Raw genomic sequence first — 17,600 nt, 5'->3', positions numbered from 1 at the left:
TCTCTCTCTCTCTCTCTCTCTCTCTCTCTCTCTCTCTCTTTGTAAAAGCACACAATTATATTAATTGTATGTAAAATCCACTTTGTTACAACACTTCTTAGTCTCCTCTACCTATCATATGCTTATGTAGGGAGAGGGACGTTCTAGAATGCTACTAAAAAACCTGAATATGCATTTGAGGAAATGATCCCCACATGCTCTAACATCCAAAAATTCCACATGAGAATACCTTTAAGCTTCTTTATATAGGCTTTCACCCCATGTCTATTATCAAACATGAAAGCATTACGCATATTCCATTTGTGTTGTAGACCCCAATAACGTAAAAATTGGAACAATATCTCCATCTCATCATTTGATCCATTTTGAACATATTGAGAGAAAACCCATTGTTGAGGTCTCAAACAACAACGGGTTAAAACTTGCCAAATGTCCGATAAGTACTTCCAAATGGTACACGCTATAGGACATTTAATGAACCTATGAGTACTATCCTCCAATGGAACGGTGCAAAAGAAACAAGTGCCAGACCCTGGTTCTCGTCTCTTTAAGGCCGAACCTAATGGGAGCCCACCAATCATGACTCTCCGTATGAATACCTTTGCATGAAATGGTAGATGGGAATGCCAACCATGTTGTAATATTTTCCACCACCTTGCATCTGACTTATATACATTCCACACTTTCGTTGCTTTAGGAGATAACCAAGATAATGATGTCATCACATGATGATACAATACATTTGTAGTGACCTGTAACAAGCGTGTACCATCTTGTAACCGCCAATCTACCCTAGGTGTAAAATTGGTTTTCAATGGCAAAGATCCTTGCAACAATGGTATATCATGTAATTTCTCCCAAATAAATCCATAACTTGGGGGAATACATAACCATTTCTTGGCATCTTCAAAATCCGACAACCTTTCAGATTCATTATCAACCACATCTTCCAAATGTACAATCCCCAATCGAAATAAACAATTGAATTGAGATCGCAACTTCTCTTTCCCATGCCAAAACAACACTCAAGAAGAAACAAGCAATCCGTTTTGTAATGAATTACAATATTCTCGATCACTTGATGGTCCCCATTCAAAAAGAGATAATGCATCTTGCCATGATCTTACCAAATGTTGTCCACATACAAAATGTTGAATCTCTTAAAGGAATGTTTCCATTCAGTAGTGACCACCATGATGCTTGAATCTTTGTTTTCCCATGCACCAATCCTTCATGCTCAATAAAATATTGCATCATAGATATCCATGGTTGATCTTGTTGACATATATCTTGTAATAATGTAAATCTATGAGCCATCAAATACCTTTCCAAATCCAATATTGTTGCACCACCTAACCTTTTAGGAGTAGCCAAATGGTCCCATGAAATCCATGTAACTCCCATCATTTCTCCCTTCTGCCACAACATGAACTGAATAGGTTGTAACATGCTTTGTAATGCCTTCTTAGTCCAAGGAAGTAAAGGCAAAAAATATAATAACATGGGTATCAAGATACATTGCACCACTTTGAGTCATACATGAAAGGGCCATAATTGAGACTTCCAATACATAAATTTGTCCCTCAATTTACTACCAATCCAATCAATCAATTGAACATTTGTAACATCAATACCCAATGGATAACCCAATGGAAGTCTCGCCTTATTTCTTGTACGGAGAGTGATTTGGAATGTTTGGGATGGCGAGGGTCAGTGATTACACAAGGTTCAATTCTCTCTCTCTCTCTCTCTCTCTCTCTCTCTCTCTCTCTCTCTCTCTTGTTGTCATATGTCAGCATAGACAAAAACTCTAAGCATTCAGTTGTGGCCGGGTTAGAGTGTTGTAATAACCCCTACATGACAAAGAAGAACATTTTGTATATCCACTGTTGAGAATCAAGCTCAACCTAGCCTAGTGTATGAACATACCCTTGAGAGTGTATGAACACTCAAAGGTCAAAAGTCACATCACTACTCTTCACACATTAACTATGACACATAACAATGAGTTTCCAAATTTCCCATGACTCATGAACTTCGGTAGTTAATGAAGAGAGAGAGTGACTATATAAAACACTCTTCTCCTACTTTGTAATAGGTCGGTTAATCTCCTTTGTAACATACAATCTTCTTGAGTATTTTCCATTGTCTATTCTATCTATCTTGTGTTTCTCTCTCTCTCTCTCTCTCTCTCTCTCTCTCTCTCTCTCTCTCTCTCTCTCTCTCTCTCTCTCTCTCTCTCTCTCTCCTCTCACACACACACACACAACACACACATCTCTAACCTATTCCACTGCACAAGAATCACCATCGATTCTTTACATGGTATCAGAGCGGTTTGGTAGCTCGATCTAGCCCATCCGTGTGTGTTGTGCTCTACGCTGACGTTCAAGAAGAACCAGCTCATCGTTATCGTAGTGCGGCTACATAGCTCGTATTCAAGAGAAAAGAAGAAGGAAGAAATCTACATCGAACACTAGGAATACTCAAATGGGGAGCGCTCTCCCTAGCGAGAGGTTGGACCAAAACAACTTCGCATCTTGGGAATACAAGCTGCACCAATACCTTGTCGGTCAAGGTTATTGGAGCTACATCAAAGGAGCACAAGAAAATTGACCTGGCCCAAAGGACGTCGACTACTCAACATGGGAGCAAGCGGCGAGTTGAGTAATGTATTGTTTGGCGACATGTGTTCATGATCACATGCTCGACTACATTCGAGAAGCCACAACGCCAAAGGAAGCATGGGAGAATATAAGGAAAATATTTGCCGCCAATACGACAGCACGAAAGCTTCAACTCCACCAAGAGTTGAACAACATCCAACAACGGGACATGTCCATCACAAGCTACACCTTGAAGATCAAGGAGCTTTGTGACTCGCTCAGCTCAATAAGCGTCAATATGGATGATGATGAGATGGTGCAAATATGCCTCGGCGGCCTTGCACCACGGTTCGGCACGATGAGAACCGTCGTCCTAGCAATGGAGAATCCTCCCTCTTTCTTCGATCTTCAATCCATGTTGTTGGTTGAACAAAACCATGTTCGAACAAGGAGCAACACCTCGGAAGGCCACATGCTCTACACACATTCAAATGGAGGAAGAGGACACAGTCAACCAAGAGGCCGATTCGGCCAAGGACGAGGCAGACGAGGTCCGACTTACGACAACAACTCCCAACTTCAGCAACAAGACAGAAGCCATCGAGGAACCTTTGGAAGAAGGGGGAGCTTACATTCCGGTCCGAGCCGACAAACCTCGATCGAATGCGGATATTGTGGAAAAATTGGCCATCATGAAGAAGAGTGTCGAAGGAAGAAGCATGAGTCGGCTTCCACAAGCCGACAACTCACAAATTACGCCACCAACTCCGATTATGAAGACTATGTCGGAATGTTCATGATGAGACATAGAGCAAATTCTATGTCGGCCTCTACTTCGACTAATGCCTCGAATCCGGAAGATGTATGGTTTGTCGACTCTAGTGCCTCGAACCATATGACATCCCATCAAGAATGGTTCCGAGACTTACGAGAGCCGGATTGACCCGGTTATGTCGAGACCGGAGACGACACCACTCATTTGATTTGGCATGTCAGCAATGTCCCATTCAGGAAAGACGGCGAACAAACCTGCATCAAAAATGTCTTACATGTACCCACCATAACGAAGAATTTGGTCTTGGTCGGCCAAATTGTGGAGCAAGGGATGCAAGTTCGATTCAACCAAGGTGGTTGCTTCATCTCTCTCTCTCTCCTCTCTCTCATCTATCATCATCTTTCTTCTATTCTCTCTCTCTCTCCTGCTCTCAAGTCACGACAGTTGGAACCGAATCTTCTTTCTTCTTCTCCAACTTCTTCTTCTTATCTTTCTTATTCAAGAAATCTCGCAAATTTCTCTCATAACTATGGAGCCTGTGGGCAAGCAAGAATATATGCGCATATTGTCTGAGCTCGACATGCTAACAACTAAGTTCGTGGCATTGGAGCAAGAAAATCAAAGACTGCTTGGGAACCTACAACAAGTGTTGAGAAGAACAACAATATAAAGATTTCTCTCAACAAGTGCATCAATTGGAGACTAGTCTACTCCAATGACATACAGCGGAAGTTCAAACCCCATCAAGAGAACCAAAGATTAGTCTTCCGGCCGTTTGATGGTACAAGGTCTCGGTTTCATGGATTTTTAAATCAGGTACGACTTGTGATTAAATTACATCTTAGTCGTTACCCAACAGATGTTGCTCATGTGGGACTGGTTGGTAGCTTGTTAACCGGTACTGCGTTAGCATGGTTTGCACCACTCTTGGAGAAGGAGTCACCACTATTAGAATATTTTGAAGGATTTATAAAGGAGTTTGAAGCTAGCTTTGGAGACACTAATAGTAAGAGGACAACAATAAACAAAATTCGAAGATTACGAAAAGGTGATTGTCTTGCTTTACTTTTCCTTTGGTTGCATTCACGACATCCTCTAATTTTTGGAATGCCATTTTGTTTTGTGGTAATTTCAATATTTCTCTAGATTTTTTACCCTTTACAAAAAGGAGGATATCATTTAACTCTAATGTGCCTAAACAAAGCACCATTAATAAATCTTAAATTTATCCCCTATGGTTTGGTAATCAAGTTCGAAAGAAACATTAGACTTGGCGAGGTTCCATGTTGCAACCCTATGGGAATTTATGCAATCTAGGTGGGGCTAATTGAGTGAGCCAAGACAACGAACAAAAAAACTAAATTGATTTGCCCCAAAGGACAAAAGGATGAACCAGCAATTTGCTACTAGACGATGTTGTATATCACTATCATGACTTGAATGTTGGTATGCTCTTCCCTATCTTGCAAAGGATACTTTTTCTCCGTCTCTTTGCTGATTAACACACCTATGAACTCAAGATAACATATAAGCATAGTTGACGACTTGAACTATAAGGATAGAAACAATGAGTACTATCTTCCACTTGAACTATGCAAAAGATATAATTGTGTGTTGCTACTCCATGTCTTTTTAGAGCTAATCTTGATAAGTCCCCCTATCAATAGTCTCCAAACAAAGAACTTTGCTTGAAATGATAACCATAATGAAGAAAGACCCCCAACCATAATGTTTTGTTTGTGCATGTGTGAAAACATACCATTATATTAATTAATATATGTGAAACACTATAATGATACCACTCTTTTCTCTCCCTCTCAAGTTGGCGTCATGGCACCATTAAAAGACATAAATTCTTTACAGAACTCAAGTTTAACCATTGCCATAGGTTCATTCCAATATAGTAGTTCATATTTCAATCCAACTTTAATTTGCTGCAAGTACCTAAAATATACATTTCAAGCAGCTGGTTTTGTGAGCACAAGGCTACCATTTAGAAAGAATGATAGAAAGATGATATCAACGTTTTGGTTGAAACGAGACTTGTTCTATCATTGGTGCAATTTATATCATTTGTTAGAATCACTAGAATTACAAGAAGACAAATTTACATCTACAAACTCAAATAGTAGCAAATGAAATTCATATGATTCTAATATTGATTTGATCTTCAACAGTAAAAGGAGAAATAGTGACCTGTGATTAGACACCATTCAATTTCCTTCCATAACACAGTTTCAGATATGAATATCAAACATTCTCGCACACCAACAAATCTGAAGCTTCATAACACTTGAAGAAAAATAATACATCTTCCAATTTCACTTTAGATATTATATCATCCATAGGAACAATTATTGTGTCTTCCATGAGAACATTATTACCCAACTGATCAACCTTTTGTTTTAGAGAAGTTTACTTGTTCTTCATAGAAAAAAAGCTTCTTGAGTCAATTCAGCCAAAAAAACGGTTCAATGTACTAACATGTCTCTGCTTCTCAAAACGACTATACTCCAGAAGTTGTGTATGAGAATGATTTACTAGCTTTGTTATTATGCATACATACGACTCATAGTCACATATATTCTACACTCAGTGAAAAACCGATACCCGTTATGAGGAGTCATCTAAACATGAAAGCAGCAAATGCATTTTTATTTACCTCAACAATCTTCACAACAGTTGGATTATGAACAAGAATCACAAAGACATCTTTTGCATTCCATCCAGAGTCTGAAAAGACTACCGAAATGGTTTTATCTCAAATCTAGATCAATGAGCATCTAGAACTTCAATCATGCTTCATTCATATGCTTGAGTAAATTTAAATTTGGCCTTTGCATAGAAATGAACCTTACCAAAAATGCTCTCGTGTCACAAACAGTAAATTGTCGTTACACAAAGCTCATCAAGAAGCAAAATACATCAAGATAAAAAACAAATCCCTTTCAAATATACAACACCTTCCTTTACAAGCTATGATGGACCTAGAGGCTTCTACATAAGATCAACGCTTATTCATATAACAATCCTACATTATCAAACAAAGACAACTAATAGACTTCAATGGATTTTCATTCAAAGGTAGTATATCAACTATTTAAGTGTTCTAATAACCTTCACGTTATCCACAGATGTGCAAATACAACATACAACATTCCTTGACAAGGACCAACATGTGTCCTAACTTCTTAAGTTCACATTTTTACGAACAAAAATCCATAGTATAGGTAACATCTCTTATATACAGTCAGTCTGCCATTATTCTTATTGAAGCAAATCATCATTAATGTGTAGACTAATTCAGTGTACTATGTATGCTTTATTTATTTATTTTTACAGGGAATAACATAGCCACTCAATCTGCATGTGCAAGTAGCAAAATTCACTAAATTTAACAGACTTAATTTACAATAGAATAGACATCCCATTCAAATATATATATATGGGCTAGCCACCTGATACTTCATACGTGAACCCACTTCAAGACAGCTCCCGTAACTCTTGTGACAAACCATTACCATGGGCCTGGAGCCGGATGCAAATGTCTCTGTCCTCTGCTAGATTGCCCATATGGTTTGAATACTTGATTGTTTGATCCATATTGCCCTGCCCATTCATCTCCTGGAGTCAAAATCCTCATTTTCAGCTCATCATTTTTATGTAGCATTATATGAAACATACCAAATACATGACTCAAAGGTAAAACACTGCAGGATCCAAACTATAACACTGAATGATACAAAATATAAGATTAAACAAACCAAAATAAAATAACGACAGGATCCAAATTAAGGCATGAAATAATCAGAAACATAAGATTGAATGATTCGAGATATAACATTGAACATCCTAACTATAGCATTAAAGTATCAGACGTATGATACCAAATGATTGGTCGAAGATATGACACTTAGCCATCTGAAATATAGCACTGCAGAATCCGAAATATGACATTAAATGGTTCATGCACAACACTAGGATCCAATTTAGAATAGGTAAACAAACTGGAATATTAGGCTTTATACAACCCAAAATAAATTCAGCATGTAATCTGCCACCTGAGGAAGTCTGCCCAACTTGATAACGATAATGCGGATTGACGCCTTCATGACTCTCACGGACACCTTTCACCAGTGGTGATGACCATCCTCGTGGTATATCTCCAGAGATGTTTTGCTGTTGCCATCGGTAATTATAGTGGTTTTGTGGGGAATAATTATAGCTTATTGGGTGCTGCCATTGTGATTCTTGGGGGGTCTTGAACCTATCTGTATGGCTCCAATACGAGGGTCTTTCCATAAAAGCTGGACCTGATGCACCATAATATCTCTCTCCATCATGCCTTTCTTGTCTTTCAGCATTTGGTGTGGTATGATACATTTCCTGTCTAGATATTTCAGCCTTAGAGGAGCCCCTATATATGTCTCGCCCCCATCCACTCACAGCTTGCGGCTGGCCACTTTCACTGGCCAGTCGGTTTGCTTGTTTCCAATGAGAGGATTCATCATCTTGCTTATTAAATTGCTTATTTCCTCTCTTATCACCCTTAAAACCCCTCCTGCCCCTCTTCCTCTGCCCACTTCTCTCCTCCGTTTCTAAAGTGGTTTCACCTGAGTCTGGTAATTCAAACGATTCATGGATATCCCAATCTATGGTTTGGATGTAGAGATCAGGACCAGGGAGAGGGATCGGATATTTTAAACCCCTTGAAAAGGCCTTGTGGCGCTCATTTGAAATGTGATAAGCCTCGACAGCACCTGAATCATCCCATGTCATTATATTCTCAAACTCAAGACTTCTATTTGTATTCCAACCATCCCAATTGTCACCTTCTTTCCAATGGCCAGGTCTGTCAGAATGATTGTTTGTCTCCCACTGTCCTAAAAAAATCAAAGCCAAATTTCTCTTAATAAAAACAATAACGTGATAATTTTGTGAAGGAACGCAAAACCTCCACATCAATGCTAAAAAGAATACCTTTACCTTTATAAGACAGCAATAAGTGCATGCATCTGAGATAAATAGATATATAATTGACGACCATGGGATACAAATACGATCTCAGGGATGGGGTGGGCCAAGCCCATGTTGAGGATTGAACTTTGGTTATCTCAATTTTGTGACTTTGATTCTATGGTGTAAAACCCCAGCCACAAAGACACAGTGAAAGATATATATTAACGTCTTTTAAGAGGCCAAAATGGCCTATAAGACCAAACAAGAGATTACATCTTAAGTGTTGTCTCATCTTTGGAACAACAAATCAAAATAAAATAAATGTTACTATGTAGAAGAAAAAGAGCAAATAAGATAAAAAGAGACTAAAGAATCTTGTTATCGGCACATGTAAGATTTTCAAGTCAGATATATTATAACTTTTGTCTTCCAAAGATCTCAAGCATAGAACAATCCAGAATGGACAGGTCTCCGAAGCGAGGGAAGCACCTGCGATGACGGGAGATAATGGTCTTTATCCGTCACTGAAAAGGGTGGTGATATCGTGGTCCATGGGGCCAGAGTATTAGTAGGAGTGATGGGGCTAAAGAAAGTTGTGATTGCCCATGAAGAGGCCAACTTACACTCATGGGACTGGAATTTACATTGTATGTCTCTGTCCTATATCCTACTTTGTACAGACATATGTGTCCAACCTTCTATGTGGTGCTTTGAGTATGGCACCCATGATACCACACCCCCTTAACAAGTCTTCATAATTTTATGAATTGCATTATATGCTAAGCAAATGAGAAGTGAGAGTCATTCTCTTTACTGCATATCTTCATCCTTCTTGTTTTTTGACACGATGATGCTACCTCCATGCCTAACTCGTGCAAGCAAGTTCGAAGAAGTGAAAGGGCTCTTCGTGCACGAGGACTCATGGGTGTGGTATGTATTATGATGTGCTTCGATGCTTTCTAGCACTCTTCCCTTGTACTGGGTCCAGCATTCAGGGTTGATGTTTTGAATGTCACATTGCAGTTTTGAACTTTTAGTATCTTGCCATTTTGTCTTCAATGCCTCCATTACCCTTCCTTTGATGATTACAAACTTCATAGCATCAGTTGGGAGCTCCAATAATGTTACAATCCACATCTTTTAAACCATTTCTTGATGTCTAACACCCAAGCCAATGAGCAGATTTTGCTCTTGTTCGTTTTTTAGTATCTCGCCAGTAGATATAAAAGCAAATAAGATAAAAAGAGAAGAGGGAATCTGGTTTTCAGCACATGTGAGATTCTGAAGTTAGATATATTATAACTTTTGTCTTTGAAAGATCTCTGGCATAGGTCAATCTAGAATGGAGAGGTCTCTGAAGCAAGGGAATCACCTGCAATGGTAGGAGATAGTGGCCTTTATCTATCAATGACAAGGGTGTTGAAGTCATGGTCCATGGGTTTGGGGCCTACGTGCATGACAAATTGCTATTGTATGATCTATTGTAGCCCCTTTGTTATGTCTTGGTTGGCAGCCCATTTGTGTATCCCTTGATTGACTTGTCGCATTAGGAGTGATGGGGCTACAGAAAGTTGTGATTGTTCTTTGTGGATAAGCTTGTGTGGCTGTATTATTGTCAATCAACAACTTTTCCCTATGTCTCTTGAGTTCTAGCAAGAAAATTCCTAGGCACCGTTGGTCCTCATATTCCATTACCTTGCGTGGCGGGCCAAAGCCTTGTTCAAAGAGGCAATGGTATCTCTCATTGATTTCATAAAAGACAGTACAATGACAAACATAGTGTTCTTCGGATTTCACTCCTTGATGACACAATTGGCAAATTCTTTCTTCTAGCAGTATTCATGTATATCTACCTACCTCAATCTCTAACTGATATGATGAAGTTTGCGACTGCCCTATCACACTGTGCAACGCATAGGATAGATGTATGTCCATATAAGGTGGCTTGATGATGAATCCATTCTCCGATGTGTGTAAAAAGTGTGTCTTGTAGTGGGTCATCTTCATACCAAGTGATATGTTGGGGCTGATCCATGTTATCTTGTTTTCAAAGTTAATAATATCAGTTTGGATCACTCTGTTCTTTTCCACTTTGGTCATAATTAGATGGGGAGAGTCCAAGCTATATTGGACCGGGGATAGTGCATTTATACTTATGGCGTGTGACTCAAACCATTGCTGCATTTCAGCATACCAACAATGAATGTCTCCATTTTCAGCCAATTGTCTTGATGACTTAAGTGCCAACCTTGGTGTGAAGTCAATCTTTGTTCGTAAGAAAAGACTATTGCAAATATGCAGGATGCTAAGATGTCTAATAATAAAGAGAAATATAAAAGGATCAAGTATTAATGGACGAAGAAACTTGAAGGGATATAAAGTTAGAGGCGTTTTTCAAAAGTAGAAAAAAGCAGAAAAGAAAAAAAAAGAAAAAAAACAGGAAAAAGGTAGAAAAAGCAAAGTGTGGATATGAAGATTTAGGTAGAGAAAAAAGCTCATAAATTCTATATCGGATACCCAAATTTCAAAAGAAAAGATGCATAAAAAAGCTGATAACAAGAGCTCTCCAAAAACGTCTTTTATGACAAATTTGGGATAACAGAGAAGAAATACTGATATAAAAAACGCCTCACATAAACTCAAGGATATTTAAAAAGAAAAAGAAAAGAAAAAAGCAAGAATAATGCAACTAAAAACCTATAAATAGGAGGGTATTCTTAGCAATAGGGAGGATAGAAGGTCCATAAGAAGTGAGAAAAGTCTTGGTAGGAGGGAAGAAGGGAAGTCTATTTTTCGTTTAGAGTCATAGAAAGAAAAAAGTTCTATGTAGAGTTGAGTTTTTAGTTGGAATCTAAGAAGTTGGTATTGTTCTCCTAATGTTATAATATAACATTCCTTTCTCTTTTGTTTCTCCTCTCTATCTTTTCTCTATCTCTCATCTTCACTTGGATACCTTCGTTTAGGGAGCTCCCAAAGATGTTGGATACATGTCACTGATCGGAACAATGCCTCGGTGATTATAGGAGTTGTTCCCATCTCTGCCCGGATTATATCATGGACACCGATGCTTTGCTCCTTATCATGTAGGCAAAGAGAATCTACACCATACTAAGTTTCTATTACTTCTCTCAAGAGTGGGGTAGCCTCAGCCATAAACAAGTCTAGCACTATATTAGATGAAGTTCTGCTAAAAACTATACACACGTGTACAAGCATTTACATGGTGAATACATTGTTAAAAAATATACAAGATCAACCAAAAGACCCCTACTTTTATGTTCAAAACATATTTCCAATAATTTTGTGTTATCCATTAGCTGAAGTCTCATAAAACACCACTCATGATATAAGAAACATTCTTCATAGTGAATCAAAAGAATAAACTGCTTGACAAAAGTAAATGAATAAGGTGATATGAATAACCAATAAAAAATAAGAGCTTTATTCTTAGAAGATAGTAGTAACGCCAACAGCATAGGAACACAAAAAGGTCTTCCGGAGTACAAGAAACAAAAGATTCTTATAATTTTGAGAACTCATTCAAAGTTAATCTAAGATACAACTACTTTCATAAGAAACTTGACTTCTTTTCATTAGTTGCATTGAAGCTCGTTAACTCCAGCTAATAAAGCTTTAAAATCCACTAAGACTCAACTTTTGTGAACGAAATATTTCAAGAAGCTAGCAATGAACCTCAGTTTTCTAAGTTTCTTGTGAAACTTTCAAGTTGCATAAAGATAAGGTAAACATAGGATTCGATCTAAAATTATAAGACTTGTGAAATAATCATGAGAAGAAATTACTTCAGCTTAACTATGTGGGAGGGATTGCTACTTAAGCTTAAAGTTCACTAAAGGTTTGTTTTAAACAAGGTATCTTCAATAAATTTACTTTCAAAATCAAGCCTTTTCTAAATAGGTAAGTATTAAGCATGCCTTTTGAACTCCTATAGATAGCTCCATTACATGTGTGGGCCAAAACTAGATATTTTGCTCAATAGTACTATAAATGCATGCATCCTTAAGAGGAATATAATCTAAACTTAGTATCTTTACAACAGATTAGAGATATAATCAAAGAAAAATAAAATAGTGAACTGTTATAACATGTGCCACATCAACAAGGTTTATTATGAATCTCTAATTTTACTTTTTCACAAATACTTTTTAGCTAAAGCTATGGACATATGAAACCAAATCTTTTTAAGATGAGAAGGAAGAATCTCTAAAACTTCAAGAGCTTTTAAGATGGATCAAATCAAGCTCAAGTTATCCTTATATGCAAAGGACAGATAGTAATTAGGTCTATAGGCAAATTTCCTAAAAGTCCTAAATGTGCTACATTAAGATTTTTTGGAGTAGTTTCCCCATGAAGGCAAGTATCAATATTAGCCAGTTCTAAGCTGGAGAACTATGGCTAAAGATACAATCAGCATATGGACAATCCAAATGAACTCTCTATAAAACAGGAGTTTAATATGAAGCTTTTGAATTCTACCTTCTAGGTTATAGTTTCTAGGGTGGAAAGCACTCATCCAAAAAACCGCAACACATGACAGGCCCAATTAATAAAAATCGCTTGCACTAGCAAAGTTGTCCTCACCATGTTTGATGGAAAATGTAGAAAAGACTCATTACCATATTTATTTGAGGTACCAATTATATTAGGCAAAACATCCCTACAAACAACTTTCCTAGATTCTCTAACATTTTCTTTGAACTTAATAAAAGACATTCTAAATGTTTAGCCAGCATACATCATATAACTATTGTAGACAATACAAATAACTTGAGATTCTCAAGAGATACAGATAGAACTTCTGGGATGATCAGTATAAAGATGTTTAAACGGAAAGCCAAACACATTGACAGGATCTAATGACGGCATTATTAAAATATGTACTAACTACAATCCATTAATAAAACCTTTCCCAAATTAGTGTAGTGTTCAACTTAGATTTAGACAGAAAATGAAATCTATTTCTAGAGTTTCTTAGCTATGCATCCAGTTGAGGTATTAGTACAATTACCAAAATGGCAAAAATATTTCATTGTAGAGCTATTGTAGATAAGGGTTCTTGTTTGATTTAACCATTTGTGTCTTTACTACAATTGCTAATATATCCTTTCTATCAAAACATGCCTGTGATCCCAAAGTGTTGCAATGCCAAGAGGTAAGAATCACCAAGAGTATAAAAACAACGAGATTAGAAGATCTAAAGTAAAATAAGCATGTTTGATGTAACAAATTATATAGACATATAGAGTGCGAAGACACAGATTTTATTATCACCTTTGGAGGTGAAATATGACCTATGAGACCAAAAAATATAACATTTTCACGTAATACATGCGAAAGTGAGTAGCAACTCTCAATGTTCAAGAACTTTACTAATGAATGCTGCAATTGAGGATGCACACAATGATTTTGGGAGAAATTTGTGTTAAGGATTGGGTTTGGTTGAAAATGTGTGAGAAACATAATCGAATATGATCAAAGGCAAAGCATTGTATCAAACTATGATACTCAGACTCCCAAACTTGTTTAGTCCACTAATCTCACCACTTCTACCCCAACATCCCATCTCACATCGTAGAGAGTGTGAGTTAAGTTGTATGAAATCATGATTCAGATGTCAAACAACTTGATGGACTCTAATATGTATTGATGTGTGCAAATTCCCCATTAGCCAAGTTAGGTGCAACATATGTCGCATAATTTGTGAAGCGTGAGCCTCCACATTTTTCCCATGCCATGACACATTAGTGTTGCAAAACACCTCATTTATAGAGGAATCTATTAATGCATTATGAAGAAAGCATGTTGCATCCCATCGTCCAAACCATTTTTCTATATCTTGCACACAACCGGAACACAAAAAATTACTTTTATGAGTCTTTTGGACCTTTTGCTTGCTTCACATGAGATTCTAGGAAGTCGATGTGAGGGTCTTTTTTGAACCTTAAGCATATATTTGACAACTCTTTCCATGGCCATGATCTCAAAGGGATGTGATCCCATCTCAAGAAATAGGAGGGTATACGGCCTTTGTTTCTCGACTTCAATAAACTTTGTAAAAAATGTTTTAGACATTTTAAAACTCTTTCCAAGTAGACTTAGGTATGCCCAAGAGTTGTGGTACAAAGATCAAATCCTAGTATGGCTATGATAGTTCTTCTTTGCTTAGGAAGGGGTTACAAAACCTGTGCATAACATGATGATGTTAGCATGCAAACATACATGCATGGCATCTCTTTTCTAGTATCAAAATGGCATTCAGTTTTTAAGTACTAATTGACATCAATCATTTACCACTAGGATGACATAGTGTGATACTAATGGTAATCAACAGTGCAAATTTGCGCATTGTTGAAGTAATGTGGATGAAACTCAGCAAACTATCAAAGCACTCGTATTTTGAAAGCACCGAACAGATTATTAAGGCATGTACAAAAGCTAGGTTTGTATACATAAGAGTGAATTTGAAAAAATGTTGCTTAGAATACCATTCCACACATTATTAGACAGAAGCGAACAAGGATTCTCCTATCCCAAAACAATAAAATGGATTTCATAAGTGTGTAAGAGCAAATACAAACATTGTATGCACTAGTACATTTGCACATAGAGAAAAACATAGATAGAGATATTGAGGTAGTCCCATGGTTCTTAACCAACAACATCTAGGTTGAAATGATCCATACTGCAAGGACAGTCCTCAAAGATTTTGATAAGATGTATCGTACTTTTGTCTGGCTTCTTATTTCATGTGTATAATGTTTAACAAATCAGAAAATTATAGCCAATTTTTAAGGTTCAGAACTTGCTAGAGAGGAACATATGCAAATACATAAAGAAAACTACATGTGGATTCTTCATCAGTTATGTAGCAAAATCAACATCTATGGGAAAGTGGAGGTTGATTATCATCCTCGCAAAGAGAAGATAATAAATCAAATCCCAACAATATGTAGCTACATAGGGGAAGATTTTCTTTTCTTATGAGGGTGCAGTTCAAGATGGAAACTAGGCTGTGGGTGCAGTTCAAGATTAAAAAGAAACAAAATAGAAATAGAAAAGCAACAATTTTTATTTTCACATCTATACTGCCCAACATGACAGAATGTAAAGAAACAAACACCCACAACTCCAATGCGGAGACGATCATAGAATCCATGACCCGGAGAGCTCAAGACTCTACAAAAGACACTAAAGTCACTTAAGCGGGCTGTTTGTATAACCAACAAGTTCCTTACACTAAAGACACTTAAGTGGGTTTTAGGGATCCCTTCACTTGAAAGCTTCATATTTAGTTCAACCTTACGAGATCAGATGTCATGAAGTCAACAGCAACAGCAATGCCATCAAATAGAGCAAACTAGAACCTCCAATACCTATGTACACAATGTACCATATTCCAACATTGAAACCATGTTATCTCTTTTACAAGGTTGAGGCTTTATGAACACAAGGAATAACCCCTCAAAATGGAAGGAGCCTGTTCCAGAAATGTTTTACTGAAGAAACTAAGTCAATAATGGTTTTTAGTTCCATATGCAAACAGTATAAAAGCAGAAGGAAAAATTTTATATCATTAAATTGTCTGTGGAATATAAATGTATTAAATCTTAACTCCTTATTTCTGTCATAATTTAAGTGTTGTACGTACTTTCACAAATCTTAGGACTTTGATGTGGCATGAGATCATTGCTCGAATGGGCAGCATTTTTGAGCACGAGTGTACATTATCTATCACTTTTAAGAAATCTTCTGATGTTCATACTTTAACACATGTTTAGCATCCTTTCACTTTACTATCACACAATATGAAGGTTTTTACCTTAGCCTTGTAATATACGTCTCTGATTACGTATAAAGCCTTCATTAAGGCTACTACATGTGCCTCTAAATGGAATATGTGAAGACAACAAAGAAAAATTGTTTTCAATATGTCAAATAAATTTCCAATAGGGCTATCTATAACACATGTGATTAAGCTCTACCATTCCAACTGTTATAATCGCGTGAGACAAGGTTAATACTACACCTCAATGTAAAGGATTAAAATGTTTGCATGGGTTCCCATACTATGGAAGAAGGTTAGAGTTATACATATGCATATATACATAGATGCATGCATATATACATACGAACATAAAATATATGTATTTATTTATTTATTTATTTATTTATTTATTTATTTATTTATTTATTTATTTATTTATTTATTTATTTATTTATTTATTTATAAGCACAAGGAATGCAAGCATTCGAATGGAAAATACATTAATGAATTCGATGAAATACCTTGCCAGTGATTGTTGGATGTAGTCGAGAGATGGACCTCCTCGCTTGCATCCCATCCCCAGTTTCCTTGCATCTGTCCTGCAACTATGTCAATACCAATCAAAACAGAAGAAAAACGGCAAAATAAACTCTTGTATAATGCAGAGAATAAGTAAGAAAGCGAGGAGATGGATTCTTCTTACCAGGAGCAAGCAGACATGCATCAATGGCTACGGCTATGGCAAGCTTTGCAGGGTATTTAAGAGACAGAGACAGAGACAGAGACCCTCATAGGGTCATGATGGTGAAAAAAAAACATAGAAAGGAAAGAAGACCCATGAGAGGAACAAGAAAAGAGGCATATTGTCAAAGACCTTCTCTTACTTACTTTAGGGGAACTGAGAAATATAGAGACAATTCTTCTACTATTAGCAGAACATGGACAAAAATGAATGAAAAATCCTTACTCCCAAGAGGAAGGAGGGGGGTGTGTGCCTCATATGGGTGTCTTTTACTCATGTTTTGATTCCTCTATGTGCCATCTCGACTCCGTGACCAAAGGGTACCCATGTCTCTGTTTCCTTGTCGATTGTCATGTCCATGTTTGTGCTTGTGCTTGTGCCTGTGCCAATGCTTGTGTCTCAATTTGCCCATGTTTACTCATGTTTTGATACCTCCATGTGCCATCTCAACTCCATGACCAGAGGGTACCATGTCTCGGTTTCCTTGTCGATTGTCATGTCAATGTTTGTGCATGTGCATGTGCCAATGCTTAGGCTTGTGCCTGTGTTGCCCATGTTTCGATACCTCTATGTGCCATCTCAACTCCATGGCTAGAGGGTACCATGTCTCTATGTGCCATCTCAACTCCGTGACCAGCGGGTACCATGTCTCGGTTTCCTTGTCGATTGTCATGTCAATGTTCGTGCTTGTGCTTGTGTTGCCCATGTTTCGATACCTCTATGTGCCATCTC

The 17,600-nt window shown here is 37.4% G+C and overlaps 1 protein-coding gene across 6 annotated transcripts; it reads right to left on the bottom strand.

The window, feature by feature from the left end:
• Nucleotides 1-6,565: 6,565 nt before the first annotated feature.
• LOC147866086 (uncharacterized) lies at nt 6,566-16,978 on the bottom strand. Of its 6 annotated transcripts, none has more exons than XM_087316453.1 (4): nt 16,830-16,978; nt 16,648-16,725; nt 7,443-8,259; nt 6,566-7,005 (listed from the first exon to the last, which is right to left on the bottom strand). In XM_087316453.1, exons 1-4 carry the CDS (start codon nt 16,848-16,850, stop codon nt 6,899-6,901), a joined length of 1,023 nt encoding a protein of 340 aa, XP_087172579.1. In that variant the 5' UTR covers nt 16,851-16,978; the 3' UTR covers nt 6,566-6,898. The 6 variants fall into 6 exon arrangements, with proteins under 6 accessions (XP_087172579.1, XP_087172580.1, XP_087172578.1 ...); XM_087316454.1 differs by having other exon boundaries at nt 7,443-8,264; nt 16,830-16,977; XM_087316452.1 differs by having other exon boundaries at nt 7,443-8,264; nt 16,648-16,720; nt 16,830-16,960.
• Between the last annotated feature and the right edge of the window lie 622 nt (nt 16,979-17,600).

This window comes from Azolla caroliniana, unplaced genomic scaffold, assembly GCF_043228905.1.
Source record: "Azolla caroliniana isolate FFs.n. ecotype wild unplaced genomic scaffold, voAzoCaro1.0.p SCAF_3, whole genome shotgun sequence".
NCBI lineage: Eukaryota > Viridiplantae > Streptophyta > Polypodiopsida > Salviniales > Salviniaceae > Azolla > Azolla caroliniana.
Note: the sequence above shows the minus strand (reverse complement) of the source record. Positions and strands in the feature narration are given on the sequence as shown.

Excerpts from the sequence above, each read along its gene's own strand:
- LOC147866086 (XM_087316451.1), bottom strand. The coding sequence starts at position 16,850 with ATGCATGTCTGCTTGCTCCTG. Across the intron at positions 16,732-16,829 it reads TGCATGTCTGCTTGCTCCTG|TTGCAGGACAGATGCAAGGA; the intron begins GTAAGAAGAATC and ends GTATTGACATAG. Across the intron at positions 8,260-16,647 it reads ATCCAACAATCACTGGCAAG|TGGGAGACAAACAATCATTC; the intron begins GTATTTCATCGA and ends TTTTTAGGACAG.